Here is a 24,693-nt window from a genome sequence, read left to right on the forward strand (position 1 = left end):
TCCGATCCACTGATACATCAGAATTGTATAGGTCTTCTTGGTACATTCAAATGCACAAGCAATCTGTAGACAACTGGCCAAATGACTGGCTATCACACAATGACAAAACGTAACTGATCCCACATGTCAATATTGTACAAACTGAACAATGTCTTGCATAACCCAAATAACGTGTTCAGGTTATGTCTGTGTTGACAGTTCATTTGTTGAAGCACCCATCCCCCATCCCACTCTCCCTCGGGTTGCCTAGGTCCAGTTGGTTCTGGTCGGAAGGCTTGGAGGATTATCGGGGGGATGTTAGCAGAGGACAAGTGGGGCTGGCAGAGCAGTTTACACTGGAGAGGGAAACGTGTGTGCGGGGGAGCCATCGTCACCCCACTTTGGATCATTACTGCAGCCCACTGCTTCATCCAGTAAGGGGGAGGGAGAGAGAATAAATGCTTTATTCATTTCTTTTTTATTACGGTGTTCATATTATGACATCCTCAACAACTCCTTTTGACTCTGAGGCTGTCTTAATATAGAAACGGTACTTATTACATTAGATAATATGTGCCTTCTATTTCCCTGCATTCTCCATAAACCAGGTACAACATGTTGTAGGAGTCAGAGTGACAGGTGGTTGTGGACACGCTCAGTTTGACGGACACATCAGCGGGCCATACATTTTACATTTTAGTCATTTAGCAGACGCTCTTATCCAGAGCGACTTACAGTAGTGAATGCATACATTTCATACATTTTTTTCCCCCCGTACTGGGTCCCCCGTGGGAATCGAACCCACAACCCTGGCATTGCAAACACCATGCTCTACCAACTGAGCCACATGGGCCATCGCTACAGAGCACTGCAGATCCTCTATCACCCCAGCTTCTCCATAAATAACAATGACTATGACCTTGGGCTACTGCGTACCGTAGCTGACATAGACATGGGAGGTGAGAAGAATTAATGTTGAAGGTTGTTCAGCGGAGGTTATATGGCTATATGTATGGTTACTCCTATTCTGATTTCACCTGTTCCTGTTTGGCATTTGTCATGTTCATGGTTTCTCTCAGGCATGAAATCTAACTGACAACTTAACACTATAGCAACACAAAAAGTATCTCAGTTGGTAGAGCATGGTGCTAAGATGGTGGGTTCGATTTTTTTATATTAAAAGTAGAATGTGAAAATACTACTTCTCAGGACCGCTTTTGATTTAACCATTGACTCATTGGGTACATGTGAGCTTATCGTCAGTGCAGTACAGTCAATGTGCTGCACAAAACGGCGAAAACTGTCAGAAACGGAGTGAAATGGCGAGGTACTATTTGAACTTGTCTAATAAGAAACTCTTGTTTTCTGTTGCAAAAAGTTTTGCTACGTTGTGTCCTAATGAACATGACCATGGTGTTGTGTTATGTGTTGCTTTAACTGGGGTTCGACCAGTGTGTATGCCCAGTCCTAGAGAGTCCTTCCTTCCTGGTGCCCCCTGTTGGGTCACTGGCTGGGGCGACACTAAAGAGGGGGGTGAGTCAGGTTTACAGATATTCTCACACCACTTCCTTATGATTTCAACTGATTGGATGATCACTCTAATTTATTGCGCCTTGTCTTTATCCTCTCCCCTTTTCCCACTTTTTCCATAATCACATCAAATTGCCTGACATTTGTCGCAGAATGAAGACAATGTCCCTTCCATCCCATAATCTCATTCAATAACCTGACAATTGTCTCTTCATTCTCTTCCCATTATAACATTACTATTTGTATAATCTCTCCTTCTTCATCTCTCTCCTCTGTCTTTACCCCTCCTTTCTCTACTCCACCTCGGTCTGTCTGCCTCTCTCTCTCTCTCAGGCTCTGTATCGTCTGAGCTGCGACAGGCTCAGGTGCAAGTGATAGCCCAGTCCATGTGTTCCCACCCAAATGTCGTTGGCTCCTAGCTCACTCCCAGGATGCTTTGTGCTGGCACCATGGAGGGAGGAGTGGACTCATGCCAGGTACACACATACGCACACAAGCACGCAAGCACACACACACACACCAAAAACGGCATACATGAATTCATATGTGGTCTTCTCTGGTTGTAAGGGAGACAGTGGAGGCCCACTGGTGTGTGAGACAGGGGAGGGGGACTGGAGGCTGGCTGGGATAGTGAGCTGGGGAGATGGCTGTGGTCGGCCCAACAAACCAGGAGTCTACACCAGGGTCACCCAGCTGCTCCCCTGGATGTATAAATATGTAGAGGTACATAGCTACAGTAGATGCACCAGTCACACAGAGCTGGGTCAGTGCTTCTCTGAATGTGAAAATGCACCACTCCATGTTATGATTTTGACTCTTTTACAGATGGACACATTTGAAGAATCTGGAAGCCCAACAACAATGAATTATACCTCTGACAGCTAGATTTTATTAGCAGCAATATGACCACTTACATTTCTGCAAAATATTAAAGTATTATGTGTTTTTGGTTCACATTCCATGTTTGTATTAAATAAAAATGTCCTTTAATCTGACCATTTTATTGAAAGCACATTCTTATTCAAACCATTATATATGGTTAATTACCATACTAATGCATGGATTGTTGGATTCAACTGGGACTGGGTTTGTTTCCTATCTGGAATTGCTGACAATAGTCACGTAGGGGAAAAAGCAGTGTAAAGTACCTTGTTATATGAATACACATGTGCACAGTCATAGTGACATACCGAACTCTTGACCCCCCTATCTCTCTCTCTCTCTGTGTGTGTGTGTGTGTGTGTTGAAGTGTTGAGAGCTTGCACATATCCTCTGCTCTAGTGCTTGGAGGTTCGCCTTATCAGATTTCTTGGACTTCCTGGATACACTAAACTACATGCACAATAAGTCAATATAGCTCCAACATTTGTGGCAACCATGCTAATTATGTTTTAGGCTATAGCCAAATATACTTCTACGGCAACGGACAGCTACAGAGGATAGGGACACAACAAACTAGTCAAACTCGTCTGCTCAGTTTTGGGATTTCTACCCCTGCCCGTCGCCCAGTAGGAAGCCGAAAAAAGTGTCAGTTAAAATAACAGTGAAGAAAAAATGTGTTCAGTTGTAAACCGACTGAAACCTGCTCTGGCCTACACGCTGTGGCTCCAAACAACCGGGTACTCGCGTAAAGTTCCAGCCCACATCGGCCCGGGTTTACGCATCAGCAAGCAGCCTCTTGACTCGGTCATCATACGACCTTACTGCTCCAGGATGGAGTTGGGAAAAGGACCTTTCTTCAGGCAGGTGAGTTAGCCACTGCAATCATTTATATTTTTAGCTTTTGGCCAAAGTTTGGCATGCTTAAAAGTTCTAGGCTGAAGTTTCAACTGGGTTCCGCCGACTTGTTGAAAGTACAGTGAAAATATGATTTTTTGTTCTCAGTGCATGTAAACAAGTATTTTGCAATTGGTCAACATGAGAATTAGGGGGAACGTATTTTCCAGGCATCCTTCGTTATTGCATTGTTAACAAAAAAAGTGGAACAATGTAACGTTAGTAAACTGTAGTAGAGGGGGCGTGTTCAAGTCGCCACTCGTACGGAGGGCAATGTTTACACATTTTCTGGCAAAAACAAATCACTCGATTTGTGATAACTCAAATCTAAATAAACCAAACTTAACTAGATAACCAGGTGAAACCAAGAAAAACATCGTAACTAATTACATAACACAAGTACGCCATCTTCATGCTTGTGTGACACTTGATATTCTGGATTTCGGGGGCGAATAACACTGTCTACCCGTGTCCTAGATAGCTAGTTAGCTACCAGTGTCGCCTCCGCCTGATGTGTACCGGAGCGTCTTTCACTCCCGCTTGCCGAACACCTGCCCTCGCCGTCGTTAGCAGAACTGCGAGAAAACAGTGCCCGAAATGCGGGGGCGGAGTACACGGTCTACCGGTGTGCTAGCTACCTCTCCCACCGGCTGTGTACCGGAGGCCTAGCTTGTTAGCTAGCACCCAGTGTTCTAAACGCCTACTGAACAACTATCCTCGTCAACAGGAATGCGGGAAAAGTGCCCGAAAAGCATGGGCGAAGGACACTGTCTACCATTACCCTTGCTAGCCACCGGTGTTGTCGCCCCCCCTTCCTTCTTCTGTGGAGTTTATCGGCGGTTGGCAACTTTATGGTGCATTACCGCCACCTACTGTACATAAGCGCCTCCATACGGGAGTCAGTTTAAAAATGGACCAATAGAATGATAAAGAGGGGTTCCTGCAATGCCCACATGTAGGACCGCCTCAAAGTATGAAAATCCACCTTGACGGTGACTCTTGACACAGACCTGCAGCCAAAAACAAACCCCTTATCACCATAAAATACTACACACCCATATATTATCATCCACGATCAATATACAGGCATGATGTGTGTTATGTAATAGCATACTGTACTGCCCCCTCATCTTTTATAACCTATGGTTACTCACTCACCTGTATTTGCTTGTTCCAACCTTTTACAGCTGTTTGAGTCAGTGAGCAGCACCTACACCTATCTACTGGCTGATACAGAGAGCAGGGAGGCGGTCCTCATTGATCCAGTACTGGAGACAGTGGACAGGGATCTGAAACTTGTAGAGGAACTGGGTTTCAACCTGAAAGTGGCAGGTAACTTGGATGTCACTAAAACATGGACAAACACACAAGCATGCGCTCGCTAGCACGAGCACGTCAACACACACATAGACATGCACTCACTCACCCATCCACTTACACACTAACTCACTCCTCAATCACACACACACACACACACACACACACACACACACACACACACACACACACACACACTAATCCTACATCCATTTTGATCTCCTTGTTTATCCTATCCTTGTTTAAGATGACATATGACTCACACTGTACCCTGTTCCCCCCCCCCCATTAGTGAACACTCACTGCCATGCAGACCACATCACAGGCACGGGACAGCTGAAGAACAGGCTGTTTGGGATGAAGAGTGCCATCTCCAAGCACAGCGGGGCCAGTGCAGACATCCTGCTATCAGATGGAGATAAGATCAGCTTTGGCAAACATGTGAGGACAGACCTACTTGCAGCCATATAGCTATAGAGAATACAGTATGGGTCTGGGCCTACCCCAATTTGTGGTCACCCAAAATCCATGGTCCTGGAGAATCATAGGTTTACAGTTTTTTTTTTCAATTGAGTACGTGTGCTGGGCTGAAACAAAAGCCTACACATCATGTACTGTTACTCTCCAGGACCAGGGTTGCTGTCCACTGCTCTAAATGCTTCAGCTGTATTCACCTTCTTCATCTCTCCTTCCCCCTCCCTTTCTCCTCTTTACTTCCCCCTCCCTTGTTATCTGTAATCCCTCTTACTGCCTCTCTCGTCCCTCAGTATCTGACGGTGAGGGAGACTCCAGGACACACAGACGGCTGTGTGACGTTGGTGACAGGGGACCAGAGCATGGCTTTCACCGGGGACACGCTGCTAATCAGGGGCTGTGGAAGGACAGACTTCCAGCAGGGTAACGTTAACCTTTTCCACGCTACTAAGCTAAACCGAGCAGAGCCAAGACAAAATGTACTGCAATGCACTGGCCTGGTTGGGCATCCACAAGACTGAATCCATGCTGAACTTGACAATGTGAAAAGAAAGTATCTAATCCAACACAGTACTATAGTGTGACTCAGTCATATTCTCTCTGATTTTTTACCTCTGTGGTGATATATCTAGCCATGGAGTTATTATCAGGGTATATCACAGACTTTCATCCCTATACACTATTGTTTCCCAATTCTTTGGTCAGAACTGTTTTTAAACAATGCATGAAAAGTTTGTGGATCATTGCCTCACCCACACTTGTTGCGTTTTATGCTTAGTGGACACAAGGTGGCAGTATTGTAGCCTTATCAGTGTAGTCTGATCACAAATAGTCACTGAACCATAGCCTACTCCTGGGTTATGTTCAATAGAGCATGCGACGGAAAACGTTTTGGAACGGGAACACGTAAATTAGTGTTTCTTATCAGACAAGTCCAGGTAGTCCCTCCCTGTTTCAGTCCGTTTGTTTGGGGTCCAATGAAAACAACCCTGATCTGTTTGTTTATCTACTTCCCAGGCTGCTCTAGGAGGCTCTATGAATCAATCCACCAGAAGATCTTCACATTACCTCCTCAGTGCCTCGTCTTCCCTGCACATGACTACAAAGGTTGACAAGACATCCTCTTTATGCAATGGTGTTATTGTATTCCAGTGTAATGTGTATATCCCCTGACCCTTTTCCTTGCAAGATTTCCTTTTTTACATCTATGCTCTTGGGGATAGCCTCACCAATAATTTCGTACAAGCATACCCAGAAGGCTTGTATACTCTCACAGTGCTATGACTATCCTTTCCATAGACTTTACGAAGTGAACTTGTCCAGTGTACCGTACCACCACTCTTCACCATTTGTCTACTTTCATTTTTAACTCTGTTCTCTTCTGAGTCATTCCTAAGCCAGATCAGACTGTGTGTTCTACAGTTGAGTGTAGTCATTGAATCATCACTGTGCTGTAATGCTAACAGGTCTGTTAACCCTGTGCTGCAGGTCAGACAGCCTCCACCGTGGGCGAGGAGAGGAGGTTTAACCCCCGCCTGACCAAGAGCGTGGAAGAGTTTATGGACATCATGACCAACCTGAACCTCCCCAAGCCTGCTAAGATAGGTATCTCAGACAGTCCACCCTCTGCAGCGATTCTATTACAATAGAAACTGTTGTTATGTATGATATAATAAAATTATATTACTATAGGGCCTATTATTATCTAGATTATATGCAACTATTGTATTACAATAGAGTTATTATCAGTGGTCTTTCACCTCACTTAAACCTTATCACGGGAATGAGCATGACAGAGCTATCTGTGAAGAAATGGCCATATGTTACACATACTGTACTCTTTCAAACTGTCCTTCGATTTGATTACTTGTTAGTGTAAGCTCTTCTTAACTCACTGATAGAAACAAGATGTTGATTTGTTATTTCTCTCTCTGCCAGATATTGCGGTGCCTGCAAACCTGGTGTGTGGACTCCATGAGGTTTGAATGTCAAATCGATTTCAGGATTTCACTTTAAGCACTATTGGGAGGAAGAGGGAAATGATTTTCACCCAGCCACAACTTAATATTGTATGTATTTTATTTCCAATTTGAACATGCATTCCTCCTTGTTTGCCTATGGGGGAAAAAAAGCAGTGGTCATGATTTGGTGGGTGTACAGATACTGAAATTGTATAGTAAAAGATGCATTAATGATAATTGAACATTGCCATGTACATTGTAACATTTTATAATACAATCTCCTGGAAAAATGTGAACATTAAGATGACCTAGGTTTATATTAAATCAAGATTGTTCAAATGTAAATGTCTGAATTAACGTTTCTTTGACTACACCTGTATAAATTGTAGAATTGCAGTGTAACTTATGGAAAATGCTCTTATACAGTGAGGGAAAAAATATTTGATCCCCTGCTGATTTTGTACATTTGCCCACTGACAAAGAAAGGATCAGTCTATAATTGTAATGGTAGGTTTATTTGAACAGTGAGAGACAGAATAACAACAAAAAAATACTGAAAAACATATGTTAAAAATGTTATAAATTGATTTGCATTTTAATGTGGGAAATAAGTATTTGACCCCTCTGCAAAACATGACTTAGTACTTGGTGGCAAAACCCTTGTTGGCAATCACAGAGGTCAGATGTTTCTTGTAGTTGGCCACCAGGTTTGCACACATCTCAGGAGGGATTTTGTCCCACTCCTCTTTGCAGATCTTCTCCAAGTCATTAAGGTTTCGAGGCTGACGTTTGGCAACTCGAACCTTCAGCTCCCTCCACAGATTTTCTATGGGATTAAGGTGTGGAGACTGGCTAGGCCACTCCAGGACCTTAATGTGTTTCTTCTTGAGCCACTCCTTTGTTGCCTTGGCCGTGTGTTTTGGGTCATTATCATGCTGGAATACCCATCCACAACCCATTTTCAATGCCCTGGCTGAGGGAAGGAGGTTCTCACCCAAGATTTGACGGTACTTGGCCCCGTCCATCGTCCCTTTGATGCGGTGAAGTTGTCCTGTCCCCTTAGCAGAAAAACTCCCCCGAAGCATAATGTTTCTACCTCCATGTTTGACTGTGGTGATGGTGTTGTTGAGGTTATAGGCAGCATTCCTCCTCCTCCAAACACGGTGAGTTGAGTTGATGCCAAAGAGCTCCATTTTGGTCTCATCTGACCACAACACTTTCACCCAGTTGTCCTCTGAATCATTCAGATGTTCATTGGCAAACTTCCGACGGGCATGTATATGTGCTTTCTTGGGCAGGGGGACCTTGCGGGCGCTGCAGGATTTCAGTCCTTCACGGCGTAGTGTGTTACCAATTGTTTTCTTGGTGACTATGGTCCCAGCTGCCTTGAGATCATTGACAAGATCCTCCCGTGTAGTTCTGGGCTGATTCCTCACCGTTCTCATGATCATTGCAACTCCACGAGGTGAGATCTTGCATGGAGCCCCAGGCCGAGGGAGATTGACAGTTCTTTTGTGTTTCTTCCATTTGCGAATAATCGCACCAACTGTTGTCACCTTCTCACCAAGCTGCTTGGCGATGGTCTTGTAGCCCATTCCAGCCTTGTGTAGGTCTTCAATCTTGTCCCTGACATCCTTGGAGAGCTCTTTGGTCTTGGCCATGGTGGAGAGTTTGGAATCTGATTGATTGATTGCTTCTGTGGACAGGTGTCTTTTATACATGTAACAAGCTGAGATCAGCTCGTTACCTGTATAAAAGACACCTGGGAGCCAGCAATCTTTCTGATTGAGAGGGGGTCAAATACTTATTTCCCTCATTAAAATGCAAATCAATTTATAACATTTTTGACATGCATTTTTCTGGATTTTTTTGTTATTCTGTCTCTCACTGTTCAAATAAACCTACCATTAAAATTATAGACTGATCATTTCTTTGTCAGTGGGCAAACGTACAAAATCAGCAGGGGATCAAATACTTTTTTCCCTCACTGTAGAAGGTTCCGTTCATGGTTTAGTATTCATGAATGCTGACTGACACAATTGAGCTCTTCCACATGGCCTTTCCAGCATCCCCAAGTCAAGGCAATACACACACACACATCCTGTACACACACACAGTACTCTGACTGTTGCCAGCCATAGCCTTTTTGCATACCAGGAAAACCTAACTCTTCTATTTGCATTTGAAATCACTGTGGGCCAAGTTTCCATTGCGAGAGTCCAAAACGGGTCATTGCCATGCCTTTGTGTGCTTGTTTCTCTATCTGACTTCTATCTACCACTTAATTATCCGGTATCATCCTGTTATTCTCTCAGCCGCTTTATATAATACCATATTATAATGTCCTGAATACATCAACATAATCGGCTTAGCCTTAGGATTCCTCTTAGCTGTGTGTCTAGCCTAGTAGCATACTACATTCGTTTTTGTCCCACGGTCCATTGACTAGTCTACCTGGTAGACAGGTTTGGGGAGATGGGAGTGTCTGGCTCTGACTCAACCATGTCTCTGTCTCTGAACCTGCCTGATCATTTCATAATAATGGTCCACTGTGAGCTCATACTTCTCACATACTTCTCAAAGGTACTGTATCCTTCCTTCTGTATGTAAATATTTGAGTATGGTTACTTGAGCAGTTCATGCCTTTGATGCTGTGACAAAAGTGACTGCTTGGTTTTGACTGCATTGAAAGACACCGGACATACCATGTGTGAAATGACTGAACTTTTAGATTTCTACTGTAACCTTCGGATGGAAATAGAGAAGATGTATTCAAAGTGGAAAAAAAGAAAGAACTAGAAGTCTGAAGAAAAGATGACATTGTGTTGTTGTCACATACATCTTCACACCACTTCATCCGCCAGCTGTCCCTGTCACCACTAGAGACAAACAGAACACCCACATTAGGCAACTCTTTTCTCACCTATCGACTGACAGAAACGCCCGCGTTCATTGTTTTGAAATGCACAGGGTGTAACCAGTGTTGCCATCACGCCTAAGCTATGTTTTATTTTGAACTTTAAAAAAAAAAACATACATAGACAAACAATAGGCAACTTAACATGTTGTGCCACAGTGTTTCGCCTGTGAAAAAGGGCACTATTGTTTGACCTTGTTGTGCTTTTTTACAATTCGCCAGCTGTTCGTTCACCCAGTCTGTACCCTGCCCCTTCCATCTGCTCTCTCTTTTACCCCTTTCACTCTCTTTGCCCACTCACGGTCTGCTACCAACCCTGACTCCAGGCATTCTCTCTCACCCTGTCCACATGCCCTTGTTTAGGGGAAGACTGAGGGAATAATCTATGATTACACTATCAGCTCATTGAGACAGAACTGTTAAGGGGGCAGGGGCTGATAAAGGCCCTTGGGTATAGTAAAGAGAGTGGAGGAGAGATTTACGTGGCAGCTATTGATGCTTTCCAAGGGCCCTTGGCATTGAAAGTGATACAAGACCCGCGAGGTGTGTTGGCAGTGTGCCAGGCCAAACTGCTTTTGCTTTAGCCTATAGCGAGCCTATAACGAGCGCATTACAATGACAAAGCCATGTCGTCGCGGGAAATCCCAGAGCAAGAGTTCTCATTTCGGTGCGGAGCCCCCTAACAAACAGACCACAGAAACTGTGTAGTCAGTTAGTGACGCGCTCAGGCGCATTTTCACACCAACCTTGTGTCTGTTAGTGTGCCCGCCTCACATGCATTCCATTTCACCTGTTGACGACGACAGCTCACTACGATCTGTCATTTTCAACGGGAGTGATTTGAAAGGTTTGAATCAAACCAGAGAGGAGAAAGGAAAATAGAGACATCAAAGGAATCCAGACGGGATATGACAGCAAACAGAAACTCTGAAAGTTCTCTGGATATAGTTCGTATGATTGAAAGCGAAAGCGCGCGCCCGGTCCAAACCCATCACTTCTTTATTTAGTCACTCTGTTTTTATGAGCGTCTATTTTCTTCAAATTCAGCGTCAACAATACACGTTCCCCACAACAAAAAGGCTTTTGAAGAGAGAACGGCATATTCTCAGGTAAGGCATTAGTTCTGTGTTTCTGTTCTGTGTCGCTGTAGTTTGATGCATTGTAGCTGGTGAATGATCGCGATTTGATAACACTAGGATTATTATTATTCCACAGTAGCTACCTACAGTGTTAATTATCTACTTGAAGTGGTTGTCTGTTTATAAATGGACTTCATTGGTGTCATGAGAAGGGATGATGTCACTTTGAACTTGACAGAGCATGTAAATAAATGGAACACAGAATCTCTATGATTGTTTACAGTACGCCAGTAAGCTACCATAGCCCACTTTCTAAACTATTTATATAAATAAACGGTAGGCCTATGCCATTTATATAAATGGACTATATTAAATAATACAGCTATCATTAGTCTGTTAGTTCACACCAAGCCAAATAGCCTACTTTTTAAAAAACTATTTATGCAAATTGTGTACATGCTATAACTTAAAGAACAACTTTTTTGGGGGGGTTTAGTAGTTTTTAAAATGTCAGAATGCTTGGTTGTATGATTATGAACATCCAGATACTCAAGATTCTATGACAACGTTCTATTTGATTACCCAATATTTGGGACTTTGTGCTTGAGGTAGTTAGACGGGCTAAACATGTCCTCCAGGCCTAAAGCTTTTCAATGTGTCATTTTCACTGTGAAAAGATGAGAGGACCCGATGTGGTTCTAATTCAAACATGTTTTTCTTAATGTCCCAAACCTCCTTTCCCAATGGCATCCCCAGTTTATGTAAACTCACATTTGTTTACCAGACTCTTCTGATATATGCTGTTTATCATTGTTTATCATTTCCATCGGGCGCATCGTGTAAACAAAGGAGAGGGGGAGTATAGGATGACGCTGACAAGAGGTGGAGAGAAAAGATTGCCTGGGTGGGTAGCCATCAGGGGAGTCGAGAGCACATATCTCTCTTCTGTGTTCAAATCTCTCCTTCTTTCTTTTACTCTCACGCCCCTTTTTTTGGCTGCACTTGTACAGACATCTCTATATCTGGGAGCTAGCCTGTCATTAATGGGTCGTTATTTCGCTGACCTCAGAACGGAGAGATTTGCTCAGCCCACTGGAATCTCTGCTAATGTTGTTGAACTAGCATATATTCAAAGTCTGTGTAATTAGTGGTGTCTTCGGACCATTCCAGTCAATTTTGCAGTGTTGAAATATGCACAAGTCACATTTGCGTGAATTTTTCTATTAATGCAGTGGTATCATAGTGTGATAATCTACTTTATTGGAGAAACAATTAGGCCTATAGGGTATCTTACTTGCTAATTAACATACAGGAAATACAACTAATCATCTTCCCTAACAATCAATGATCCTAGCTTGTATTTTAATCTTCAACCCTTTGGTCCCCTAAAAACAAAAAAAATCTATTCCCCAACAGTAGTCAGTTGGCTCAAGCTACAGTATCATTCTAGGAGTCTAACAATAGGCCTATCTGCCCTCACACCTAGAAGACAGTTAGTCATGATATCTCACCTCTCATCTGACAGACAAGAGCTGTCCAGCCTTGGTTGTATTCATTAGGTACCAAAGGGAAAAAAACTGACTGAAGTGGGGAGGGACTTCCTGGACTTATCCAATAAGAAACGCTCATGTTTGTTTTTAAAACATGTTTGGGTGCCCTAATGAATATGACCCTGGTTCCTCTCACCTGCTCTTTCTGCTCAGGCCGCAGTGTGGTAATGACAGTTTCTTCTCTCAGCCCATAGTCCCCCTGTAAACTAGAGATTGGCCGATTAATTAGGGCCGATTTCAAGTTTTCATAACAATCGGAAATCAGTATTTTTGGACGCCGATTTGGCAGAATTTATTTTTCATTTACATTTTTATTTTTTTTACAATCAATCAATCATAATCACTAGTTAACTACACATGGTTGATGATATTATTCGTTTATCTAGCCTGTCCTGCGTTGCATATAATCGCTTAGGTACACGTTGCTCCAAACCTACATATTTAGTTTATATTGCCTGCTAACATGAATTTCTTTTAACTAGGGAAAATGTGTCACTTGTCTTACAACAGAGTCAGGGTATATGCAGCAGTTTGGGCCGCCTGGCTTGTTGCGAACTGTGAAGACTATTTCTTCCTAACAAAGACTTCGCCAAACGGGGGATGATTTAACAAAAGCGCATTTGCGAAAAAAGCACAATCGTTGCACGACTGTACCTAACCATACACATCAATGCCTTTCTTAAAATCAATACACAAGTATATATTTTTAAACCTGCATATTTAGCTAAAAGAAATCCAGGTTAGCAGGCAATATTAACCAGGTGAAATTGTGTCACTTGTCTTGCGTTCATTGCACGCAGAGTCAGGGTATATGCAACAGTTTGGGCCGCCTGGCTCGTTGCGAACTAATTTGCCAGAATTTTACGTAATTATGACATAACATTGAAGGTTGTGCAATGTAACAGGAATATTTAGACTTAGGGATGCCACCCGTTAGATAAAATACGGAACGGTTCCGTATTTCACTGAAAGGAAAAACATTTTGTTTTTGAGTTGATAGTTTCCGCATTCGACCATATTAATGACCTAAGGCTCGTATTTCTGTGTGTTTATTATATTATATTTAAGTCAATGATTTGATAGAGCAGTCTGACTGAGCGGTGGTAGGCAGCAGCAGGCTCGTAAGCATTCATTCAAACAGCACTTTTGTGCATTTTGCCAGCAGCTCTTTGCAATGCTTCAAGCATTGCGCTGTTTATGACTTCAAGCCAATCAACTCCCAAGATTAGGCTGGTGTAACCGATGTGAAATGGCTAGCTAGTTAGCGGGTGCGCGCTAATAGCGTTTCAAACGTCACTCGCTCTGAGACTTGGAGTAGTTGTTCCCCTTGCTCTGCATGGGTAATGCTGCTTCGAGGGTGGCTGTTGTCGATGTGTTCCTGGTTCGAGCCCAGGTAGGAGCGAGGAGAGGGACGGAAGCTATACTGTTACACTGGCAATACTAAAGTGCCTATAAGAACATCCAATAGTCAAAGGTATATGAAATACAAATCGTATAGAGAGAAATAGTCCTATAATTCCTATAATAACTACTACCTAAAACTTCTTACCTGGGAATATTGAAGACTCATGTTAAAAGGAACCACCAGCTTTCATATGTTCTCATGTTCTGAGCAAGGAACTTAAACGTTAACTTTCTTACATGGCACATATTGCACTTTTACTTTCTTCTCCAACACTTTGTTTTTCCATTATTTAAACCAAATTGAACGTGTTTCATTATTTATTTGAAGCTAAATTGGTTTTATTGATGTATTATATTAAGTTAAAATAAGTGTTCATTCAGTATTGTTGTAATTGTCATTATTACAAATAAATTTTAAAAAAATCGTCTGATTAATCGGTATGGAAGGTTTTTGGTCCTCCAATAATCGGTATCGGTATTGAAAAATCATAATCGGTCGACCTCTACTGTAAACCACCATAGCCTATCTCAGTGGGCTCTGTCATAGCTCTGAGGTCATACAGCTCAGACTGGTCACCATGTATTCCTGGGAACCTGATGTGTCAGGACACAGTGTGGGGATGACAGCTTCCTGATAGCCCTCCTTAGACTACCGTATCCCTCCATAGACCACCGAAGCATTGCTAAGTGGGTTCTGAGGTCATACAGCTGAGACTGGTATGGTCACTACCCACTGGGCATACACTGGTTGAATAAAAGTTGTTTCCACATAACTTCAATGAATTTACGTCGAACCAGGAATAGAAGTTGAATTGACCTCTGTGCCCAGTGGGTAGGGTCCAAAAGGGCATCATATTCCCTATATGGTACACTACTTTTGACCAGGTCAAAGGTGACCATAGGGAATAGGGTGTCATTTCTGACATACAAAAATGTATCATGGCGCTGGAGAGGATGGCTGCTGTTTTATTGGCTCTTAACCAACCGTGCTATTTTGTTTGTTTTTTCGCATTGTTTCTAACTTATTTTGTACATAATGTTGTTGCTACAGTCTCTTATGACTGAAAATAGCTTCTGGACATCAGAACAGTGATTACTCACCTTGAATTGGATGAATAATTTTTCTTTAATGAGTCGGACGAGAGGGATTTACCTCAGACACCCGAACAGGCACTCATCCCTGTCATTCGCAGGAGAAAGAGATGGAGATTTCGCGGAAGGAGATCGGGGTGCCTTGTGAGGATCAGGCGATGCGTGGCTAATCTGGCTTTGCCATCCGTACTATTAGCTAACGCACAATCACTGGAAAATAAATGGGACAAACTAAAAGCATGTATAAGCTACCAACAGGACATTAAAAACTGTAATATCTTATGTTTCACCGTGTCGTGGCTGAACGACGACATTAATAAAATACAGATGCCGGGTTATACACTCTATCGGCATGATAGAATAGCAGCATCGGGTAAGACAAGGGGTGGTGGTGTATGTATATTTGTAAAAAAACAGCTGGTGCACGATATCTAAGGAAGTCTCAAGGTTTTGCTCACCTGAGGTAGAGTATCTCATGATAAGCTGTAGACCACACTATCAACCTAGAGAGTTTTCATCTGTATTTTTCATAGCTGTCTACATACCACCACAGACCAATGCTGGCACTAAGACCGCACTCAATGAGCTGTATACCGCCATAAGCAAACAGGAAAACGCTCAACCAGAGGCAGCGCTCCTGGTGGCTGGGGACTCTAATTGCAGGGTAACTTAAAGTAGTTTTACCTAATTTCTATCAGCATGTTAAATGTACAACCAGAGGGGGAAAAAACTCTAGACCATCTTTAATCCACACACAGAGACACGTAGAAAGCTCTCCCTCGCCCACCATTTGGCAAATCTGACCATAATTCTATCCTGATTCCTGCTTACAAGCAAAAATTTAAGTTGGAAGCACCAGTGACTCGGTCAATAAAAAAGTGGTCACATGAAGCAGATGCTAAACTACAGGACTGTTTTGCTAACACAGACTGGAATATGTTCCGGGATTCTTCCGATGGCATTGAAGAGTACACCACATCAGTCACTGGCTTCATCATTAAATGCATCGATGACGTCGTCCCCACATTGACTGTACGTACATACCCCAACCAGAAGCCATGGTTACAGGCAACATCTGCACTGAGCTAAAGGGTAGAGCTGCCGCTTTCAAGGAGCGGGACTCTAACCCGGAAGCTTATAAGAAATCCCGCTATGCCCTCCGACGAACCATCAAACAAGCAAAGCGTCAACACAGGACTAAGATCGAATCGTACTACACCGGCTCCGACGCTCGTCGGATGTGACAGGGCTTGCAAACTATTACAGACTACAAAGGGAAGCACAGCTGAGAGCTGCCCAGTGACAGGAGCCTACCAGACAAGCTAAATAACTTCTATGCTCGCTTCGAGGCAAGTAACACTGAAACATGCATGAGAGCATCAGCTGTTCTGGACGACTATGTGATCATGCTCTCCGCAGCCGATGTGAGTAAGACCTTTAAACAGGTCAACATTCACAAGGCCGCAGGGCTAGACAGATAACCAGGACGTGTACTCCGGGCATGCGCTGACCAACTGGCAAATGTCTTCACTGATATTTTCAACCTCTCCCTGTCCGAGTCTGTAATACCAACATGTTTCAAGCAGACCACCATAGTCCCTGTGCCCAAGAACACTAAGGTAACCTACCTAAATGACCACTGACCCGTAGCACTCACGTCTGTAGCCATGAAGTGCTTTGAAAGGCTGGTCATGGCTCACATCAACACCATTATCCCAGAAACCCGAGACCCACTCCAATTTGCATACCGCCCCAACAGATCTACAGATGATGCAATCTCTATTACACTCCACACTGCCCTTTCACACCTGGACAAAAGGAACACCTATGTGAGAATGCTATTCATTGACTACAGCTAAAGGCCCAGGTGGTAAGGGTAAGTAACAACACATCCGCCACGCTGATCCTCAATACGGGGGCCCCTCAGGGGTATGTGCTCAGTCCCCTCCTGTACTCCCTGTTCACTCATGACTGCACGGCCAGGCACGACTCCAACACCATCATTAAGTTTGCCGATGACACAACAGTGGTAGACCTGATCACCGACAATGACGAGACAGCCTATAGGGAGGAGGTCAGAGACCTGACCTTGTGCTGCAAGGACAACAACCTCTCCCTCAACGTGATCAAGACAAAGGAGATGATTGTGGACTATAGGAAAGGAGGACAGATCACGCCCCCATTCTCATCGACAGGGCTGTAGTGGAGCAGGTTGAGAGCTTCAAGTTCCTTGGCATCCACATCACCAACAAACTAACATGGTCCAAGCACACCATGACAGCTGTGAAGAGGGCACGACAATACCTATTCCCCCACAGGAGACTGAAAAGATTTAGCATGGGTCCTCAGATCCTCAAAAGGTTCTACAGCTGCACCATTGAGAGTATCCTGACTGGTTGCATCACTACCTGGTATAGCAACTGCTCGGCCTCCTACCGCAAGGCACTACAGAGTGTAGTGCATACGTCCCAGTACATCACCGGGGCCAGGATTCCTGCCATCCAGGACTTCTATACCAGGCGGTGCCAGAGGAAGGCCCTAAAAATTGTCAAAGACTCCAGCCACCCTAGTCATAGACTGTTCTCTCTGCTACCGCACGCATGTTAAGCGGTACTGGAGCACCAAGACTAGGTCCAAGAGACTTCGAAACAGCTTCTACCCCCAAGCAATAAGACTCCTGAACCCAGACTATTTGCATTGCCCCCCCCCCCTTCTACGTTGCTGCTACTCTCTGTTATTATCTATGCATAGTCACTTTAATAACTCTATCTACATGTACATATTACCTCGACTAACCGGTGCCCCCGCACATTGACTCTGTACCGGTACCCCCTGTACATAGCCTCGCTATTGTTATTTCACTGCTGCTCTTTAATTATTTCTTACTTTTATTTCGTACTTTTTTGGGGATGTTAAGCATTTCACTGTTGTATTCGGCGCATGTGACAAATAACATTTGATTTGATTTTTGATTTGACATACAGTGCATTACTTTCGAACAATAAAGGAAATAGAGTGCCATTTTGGATGCATCCTAGGTATTCCAGGGCACCTGATCTGTCAGATGTCACAATGTGCTCATGGCTAACAGGTCAGGTGGGGGTTGGATAGTTTCGCTGTAATCCTCTGGAGAGTACTAGAGACCTGAGAAATACAGTAACTGTAGTCTATGGAAATGCCCTTTATTGTTACTGATGTAAATGTCCTTCATTGTTACACTTGACCGCTATTGACATACTGTGCTAGCCCATTGTGAGGCTGGCAGACTAGACAGACTAGTCGGTTTGAATGGAGCACAATTCATCATAATCAGTATGTTGATTACATACTTCTCCCTCAATATGCAGAATGGCATACACAGATGACAGTAAGTTTCCTTTTTTAAGTCTTCTGGACTCAAGGAAGAGATACACTTTAGCTACTTGAACTGCTGGTGGGTTATGGATGTAACATTGTAACACCTGATGCCTTTTTTGAGGATAGTGCAGCAAAGTGCTCACCAATGCAGAAAATTCAGGTGTTTTTATGTTTCTCAGGTGACAGCAGCTTTTGCTCAATATCAGCCAGACAAAGGTTAAAGGCACAGTCCATACATTTGATTTTCACCCTGAAATTCTCTGGAAGACTGAGGGGGATGTGTTTGCTAGTGTACCCTTCTTAAAAAACTAAGAGTAAGACAAATATGACCAAACATGTACAAATAATATACTTATACTTATTGGTGTAAATGGTTTTGTTTGTTTGTGTTTATACTTGGTCTGGCCACCAGGGACAGCGAGAGTGTGGACTGTCCCTTTAATTGAATGTCAGGACCAGGTCAACCCCTAGCAGGGCAGTTGTGTTCATGTGTTGTCTGTGTAACATTTTTCCCTGGTGCCCTTGCTTTGAACACAAAGTGAAAACAAACCCTCTGCATTCACTCACGCATACAGCATGCCATACTTAAGTATCTTGTTTCTTAAGTTTGTCGCGCTACAGTGCCTTGTAAAAGTATTCACCCCCCTTGGTGTTTTTCCTATTTTGTTGCATTACAACCTGTAATTTAAATAGATTTTTATTTGGATTTAATGTAATGGACATACACAAAATAGTCCAAATTGGTGAAGTGAAATGAAAAAAATAACTTGTTTAAAATAAAAATTTAAAAAAATACGGAAAAGTGGTGCGTGCAAATGTATTCACCCCCTTTGCTATGAAGCCCCTAAATAAGATCTGGTGCAACCAATTACCTTCAGAAGTCACATAATTAGTTAAATAAAGTCCACCTGTGTGCCATCTAAGTGTCACATGATCTGTCACATGATCTCAGTATATGTACACCTGTTCTGAAAGGCCCCAGAGTCTGCAACACCACTAAGCAAGGGGCACCACCAAACAAGTGGCACTATGAAGACCAATGAGCTCTCCAAACAGGTCAGGGACAAAGTTGTGGAGAAGTACAGATCAGGGTTGGGTTATAAAAAAATATCAGAAACTTTGAATATCCTACAGAGCACCATTAAATCCATTATTAAAAAATGGAAAGAATATGGCACCACAACAAACCTGCCAAGAGAGGGCCACCCACCAAAACTCACGGACCAGGCAAGGAGGGCATTAATCATAGAGGCAACAAAGAGACCAAAGATAACCCTGAAGGAGCGGCAAAAGCTCCACAGCGGAGATTGGAGTATCTGTCCATAGGACCACTTTAAGCTGTACACTCCACAGAGCTGAGCTTTACAGAAGAGTGGCCAGAGAAAAGCCATTGTTTATAGAATAAAATAAGCAAACATGTTTGGTGTTCGCCAAAAGGCATGTGGGAGACTCCCCAAACATATGGAAGAAGGTTCTCTGGTCAGATGAGACTAAAATGTAGCTTTTTGGCCATCAAGGAAAACGCTATGTCTGGCGCAAACCCAACATGGGATGAATAGTTATGGACGCGCAAATTTTCAGTTTTTTTGTCTTTGTCTTGTTTCACAATAAAAAATATACTGCTCAAAAAAATAAAGGGAACACTTAAACAACACATCCTAGATCTGAATGAAAGAAATAATCTTATGAAATACTTTTTTCTTTACATAGTTGAATGTGCTGACAACAAAATCACACAAAAATAATCAATGGAAATCCAATTTATCAACCCATGGAGGTCTGGATTTGGAGTCACACTCAAAATTAAAGTGGAAAACCACACTACAGGCTGATCCAACTTTGATGTAATGTCCTTAAAACAAGTCAAAATGAGGCTCAGTAGTGTGTGTGGCCTCCACGTGCCTGTATAACCTCCCTACAACGCCTGGGCATGCTCCTGATGAGGTGGCGGATGGTCTCCTGAGGGATCTCCTCCCAGACCTGGACTAAAGCATCCGCCAACTCCTGGACAGTCTGTGGTGCAACGTGGCGTTGGTGGATGGAGCGAGACATGATGTCCCAGATGTGTTCAATTGGATTCAGGTCTGGGGAACGGGCGGGCCAGTCCATAGCATCAATGCACTTCCTCTTGCAGGAACTGCTGACACACTCCAGCCACATGAGGTCTTGCATTAGGAGGAACCCAGGGCCAACCGCACCAGCATATGGTCTCACAAGGGGTCTGAGGATCTCATCTCGCTACCTAATGGCAGTCAGGCTACCTCTGGCGAGCACATGGAGGGCTGTGCGGCCCCCCAAAGAAATGCCACCCCACACCATGACTGACCCACCGCCAAACCGGTCATGCTGGAGGATGTTGCAGGCAGCAGAACGTTCTCCACGGCGTCTCCAGACTCTGTCACGTCTGTCACGTGCTCAGTGTGAACCTGCTTTCATCTGTGAAGAGCACAGGGTGCCAGTGGCGAATTTGCCAATCTTGGTGTTCTCTGGCAAATGCCAAACGTCCTGCACGGTGTTGGGCTGTAAGCACAACCCCCACCTGTGGACGTCGGGCCCTCATACCACCCTCATGGAGTCTGTTTCTGACCGTTTGAGCAGACACATGCACATTTGTGGCCTGCTGGAGGTCATTTTTCAGGGCTCTGGCAGTGCTTCTCCTGCTCCTCCTTGCACAAAGGCGGAGGTAGCGGTCCTGCTGCTGGGTTGTTGCCCTCCTACGGCCTCCTCCACGTCTCCTGATGTACTGGCCTGTCTCCTGGTAGCGCCTCCATGCTCTGGACACTACACTGACAGACACAGCAAACCTTCTTGCCACAGCTCGCATTGATGTGCCATCTTGGATAAGCTGCACTACCTGAGCCACTTGTGTGGGTTGTAGACTCCGTCTCATGCTACCACTAGAGTGAAAGCACTGCCAGCATTCAAAAGTGACCAAAACATCAGCCAGGAAGCATAGGAACTGAGAAGTGGTCTGTGGTCCCCACCTGCAGAACCACTCCTTTATTGGGGGTGTCTTGCTAATTGCCTATAATTTCCACCTGTTGTCTATTCCATTTGCACAACAGCATGTGAAATGTATTGTCAATCAGTGTTACTTCCTAAGTGGACAGTTTGATTTCACAGAAGTGTGATTGACTTGGAGTTACATTGTGTTGTTTAAGTGTTCCCTTTATTTTTTTGAGCAGTGTATTTTGCGTCTTCAAAGTGGCACGTTGTGTAAATCAAATGATGCAAACCCCCCCAAAATCCATTTTCATTCCAGGTTGTAAGGCAACAAAATAGGAAAAATGCCAAGGGGGTGAATACTTTCGCAAGCCACTGTATATAGCCTAGCTCTTGTCACTTGTCTTGATTGTGAATGTACGTATGGTTTTGAATAGGCTACACAGTGCTTAGCCTACTTTTTCTTTGCCATTTCTCCATACAATTATATTGGGGAACTATGGTCACAGTCAGTGTGACTCTGTGAGAGACAGGCACTTGCCCTTCTAGTCTTAGAAGTGTTTAAAAAAAAAAAAAAAAAAGGTTGTTCTGAACCCAATGCCTGCAAGTTGTTGTTAAATTCGCGTGAAATATGTGTCATTTAATTACCCGTTAAGATGTTGCTGTCTATTGCTTAAATGGCAGGTAGCCTAGTGGTTTGAGCGTTGGGCCAGTGACCAAAAGGTTGCTAGATTGAATCCCCGAGCTGACAAGGTAAAAATCTGTCATTCTGCCCCTGAAGAAGGCAGTTAACCCACTGTTCCTAGGCTGTCATTGTAAATAAGAATTTGTTGTTAACTGATTTGCCTAGTTAAATAAAGGTTAATAAAAAAATATAACTGAATAATCAAAGTCATAATTGCTCAATGAGTGCTACTGATATTAGTCGTGGCGCTTGGTTTGCACGTGCAAATTCAGAACACACAACATTCTATAATAGAACTGTGTTATTTGACGTGTGAAATTAAAAGGTTATTTAATGCATCATATAGTGTTATTTGACATGTATCTTTTTTGACACACAAAGACCCAAACAGCATTCCATAGTATGTCGTGAAGCTAATAGCAGTGACGCTATTACTGTGTAACTCCAGTAGGGCAACATCTGAACAATAGTGCACTTGGTAATGTTAGTGTGTACCAGTGCTCGACCAGTCGCGAAAGCCAACATCACCCACGACAGAGAATGGTTGATTGTCAAGGGCAATGAATTCCATTATCTTGGCGTTAATGGATTTCGCCTTTAAGTTGTCTTGCTGAAATGTTCTTACTCTTTGAAATGACTGCTCGACTTGTTTACTGGTCGATTCACACAGCAGACATTGTGGACTAGGTTAGGAATTCTGTGTTGCACCTGTAGCGCAACATTTTACATGGCGTCATTACGTCACGTTCCTGTGTTATATTGGTATGCACATCAGCTTTGACATCGTTTTTCACATAGGCGTTAAACTAGACATCGGGCCGATACCGATGTTGGCATTTTTAGCTAATATCGTCCGATTCCGATATGTTCACCGATGTATCGTGCATCCCTAATTGTAGAAGTACTGCTGTATTCTGCTGTCACTGAGTTCGTCAAATGATTCTCCATATTCACACAAAACGTTCCATGAGCATTCCAACACAAGACAATTGTCATGGATTTTATGGTACCAAAATTGCCACCGTCAAATGATCAAACAGAGTTTGTTGAACTGTGTATCTATGACTGTGGCTGAAGCCTGTCCTCTTCAGATAGATAAGGCTGATAGGCCAACACATGAGCGTTGTCACCCAGGGGGTTGATGATGATTCCGTCAGCTGAAGTTTAACAGGATCCAAACCTGACCTCAAGTGGTTATTAAAGGGGCTAGAGGAAGAACATTGGCTCGTACACACACACACACACACACACACACACACACACACACACACACACACACACACACACACACACACACACACAAATACAAACACACACACACACCAATCAGTGTCCTATGGCTGCTAGCAATAATTGCCCCTCAGGGATGATTAAAGTTGTTTGAATTGAATTGAATCACAGTCCTGTAATCCTGTTAACACAGGTGGGTCAAGAGTGAACAGACTTCCACTTCTTTAGATATGATTGCATATTACCAACTGCAGTGCGAGGGAGGAGGGACAAGTATGAATGAACTCCAATTGTGTACTTTTTTTCTCTATCACTTTCTGTGTGTTTGTGTGTTGGTAGTAAGGATTGGGGAATCTAATTATTGTGGAATCCTTGCTTCTGTTCGTGTATGATCGATCACTGTTGAGAGGGCGTGTATGTTCTTGTGTATGTTCTTGTGTGTGTACTAGGGGTATGACGCTTCAACTCTTGCTGGTTATTGCTGAGTCGAGGGGAAACATTAGCACTACAGTGTGAGAGATTGAGTGAGTGAGTCTTCAGACCTCGGACTTGAGGGTTACGCATTGTGTCACCTCTAGATAGGGCAGTAGTTGTATAACACACACTAGAGCTGGGGCCATAAACTGAAAATGATCGACACGACCATGCTGATATCGTTCATTACGATAAGTAGCCTATACTAGAGAAGTTTGAAATGAAATACATTTAGTTAATATGGGTGATTGTTAATGGGACACGTGATGGCTACAATCATCAATCTAGTTGTAGTAGTTTAAAGGGTAATACAAAAAAACTGGTGCACATTCATGTTATAAACTTATCCATCTATTTATCGGTATCGCATCAGTTCAGGAAATCTAGCGCAACTGGATCGCACAGCTTTAACACACACACACACACACACACACACACACACACACACACACACACACACACACACACACACACACACACACACACTCCTTGGGACTGCCTCTGTTTCTTAATACCTATTTTCAGCACATTAACACAAAAATGTTCAGCTTAATCTTCCTCTCTATTATACCTTTTCCCTTTCCCCTTAATTATGTCCCTTTCTACTCACTTTCTTTTCCATCCTTTTAAGTTAGTCTCTTTGTGTTCTCTCCCTCCCTCCCGTCCTCTCTTTTCTCTGTATTGTTGTCCATGGGCCCTGGTCAAAAGTAGGCAATAGGGTGCCATTACAGACTCACCCCTGGTGTGTTTGTTTAGCTTTTGTTTTGTTGCTTTTGAATAGCATCTGTGTTGACATGACAGAATGGACTTTACTCCTGCATGACTCTCTCTCCAACACTACAGTCTCTCTTACTGTTGATAGTGTATCTCAACCGGATAATGCAAACGTCCGTTTGGGTCGTATGGATGTGAGTCAGTCTTGGTT

The 24,693-nt window shown here is 43.4% G+C and overlaps 3 protein-coding genes across 3 annotated transcripts in view; all 3 read left to right on the forward strand.

Annotated features, from left to right (window-relative positions):
- The first annotated feature begins 1,236 nt into the window (after nt 1-1,236).
- Nucleotides 1,237-2,501, forward strand: LOC115177331 (tryptase-2-like). Its single transcript, XM_029738009.1, has 3 exons — nt 1,237-1,985; nt 2,077-2,232; nt 2,335-2,501. The coding sequence occupies exons 1-3, from the start codon at nt 1,941-1,943 to the stop codon at nt 2,392-2,394; spliced, it is 261 nt and encodes an 86-aa protein (XP_029593869.1). The 5' UTR covers nt 1,237-1,940; the 3' UTR covers nt 2,395-2,501.
- Nucleotides 2,502-2,738: 237 nt separating this feature from the next.
- LOC115177328 (persulfide dioxygenase ETHE1, mitochondrial) lies at nt 2,739-7,382 on the forward strand. The gene is made up of 7 exons (XM_029737992.1): nt 2,739-3,255; nt 4,473-4,617; nt 4,895-5,043; nt 5,370-5,499; nt 6,094-6,183; nt 6,565-6,681; nt 7,015-7,382. Exons 1-7 carry the CDS (start codon nt 3,064-3,066, stop codon nt 7,059-7,061), a joined length of 870 nt encoding a protein of 289 aa, XP_029593852.1. The 5' UTR covers nt 2,739-3,063; the 3' UTR covers nt 7,062-7,382.
- Nucleotides 7,383-10,548: 3,166 nt separating this feature from the next.
- Nucleotides 10,549-24,693, forward strand: part of LOC115177333 (pleckstrin homology-like domain family B member 3) — a 33,600-nt gene continuing 19,455 nt past the window's right edge. Inside the window, exon 1 of the mRNA XM_029738024.1 lies at nt 10,549-11,063. The gene's annotated coding sequence lies outside the window, so the exon portion shown is untranslated. The remainder of the gene's footprint in view (nt 11,064-24,693) is intronic.

Source organism: Salmo trutta, chromosome 3 (genome assembly GCF_901001165.1).
Source record: "Salmo trutta chromosome 3, fSalTru1.1, whole genome shotgun sequence".
Classification (NCBI taxonomy): Eukaryota; Metazoa; Chordata; class Actinopteri; order Salmoniformes; family Salmonidae; genus Salmo; species Salmo trutta.

Excerpts from the sequence above, each read along its gene's own strand:
- LOC115177331 (XM_029738009.1), top strand. The coding sequence starts at position 1,941 with ATGCTTTGTGCTGGCACCATGGAGGGAGGAGTGGACTCATGCCAG. Across the intron at positions 1,986-2,076 it reads GAGGAGTGGACTCATGCCAG|GGAGACAGTGGAGGCCCACT; the intron begins GTACACACATAC and ends TCTGGTTGTAAG. Across the intron at positions 2,233-2,334 it reads GGATGTATAAATATGTAGAG|ATGGACACATTTGAAGAATC; the intron begins GTACATAGCTAC and ends ACTCTTTTACAG.
- LOC115177328 (XM_029737992.1), top strand. The coding sequence starts at position 3,064 with ATGTGTTCAGTTGTAAACCGACTGAAACCTGCTCTGGCCTACACGCTG. Across the intron at positions 6,184-6,564 it reads CCCTGCACATGACTACAAAG|GTCAGACAGCCTCCACCGTG; the intron begins GTTGACAAGACA and ends CCTGTGCTGCAG. Across the intron at positions 6,682-7,014 it reads CCCCAAGCCTGCTAAGATAG|ATATTGCGGTGCCTGCAAAC; the intron begins GTATCTCAGACA and ends TCTCTCTGCCAG.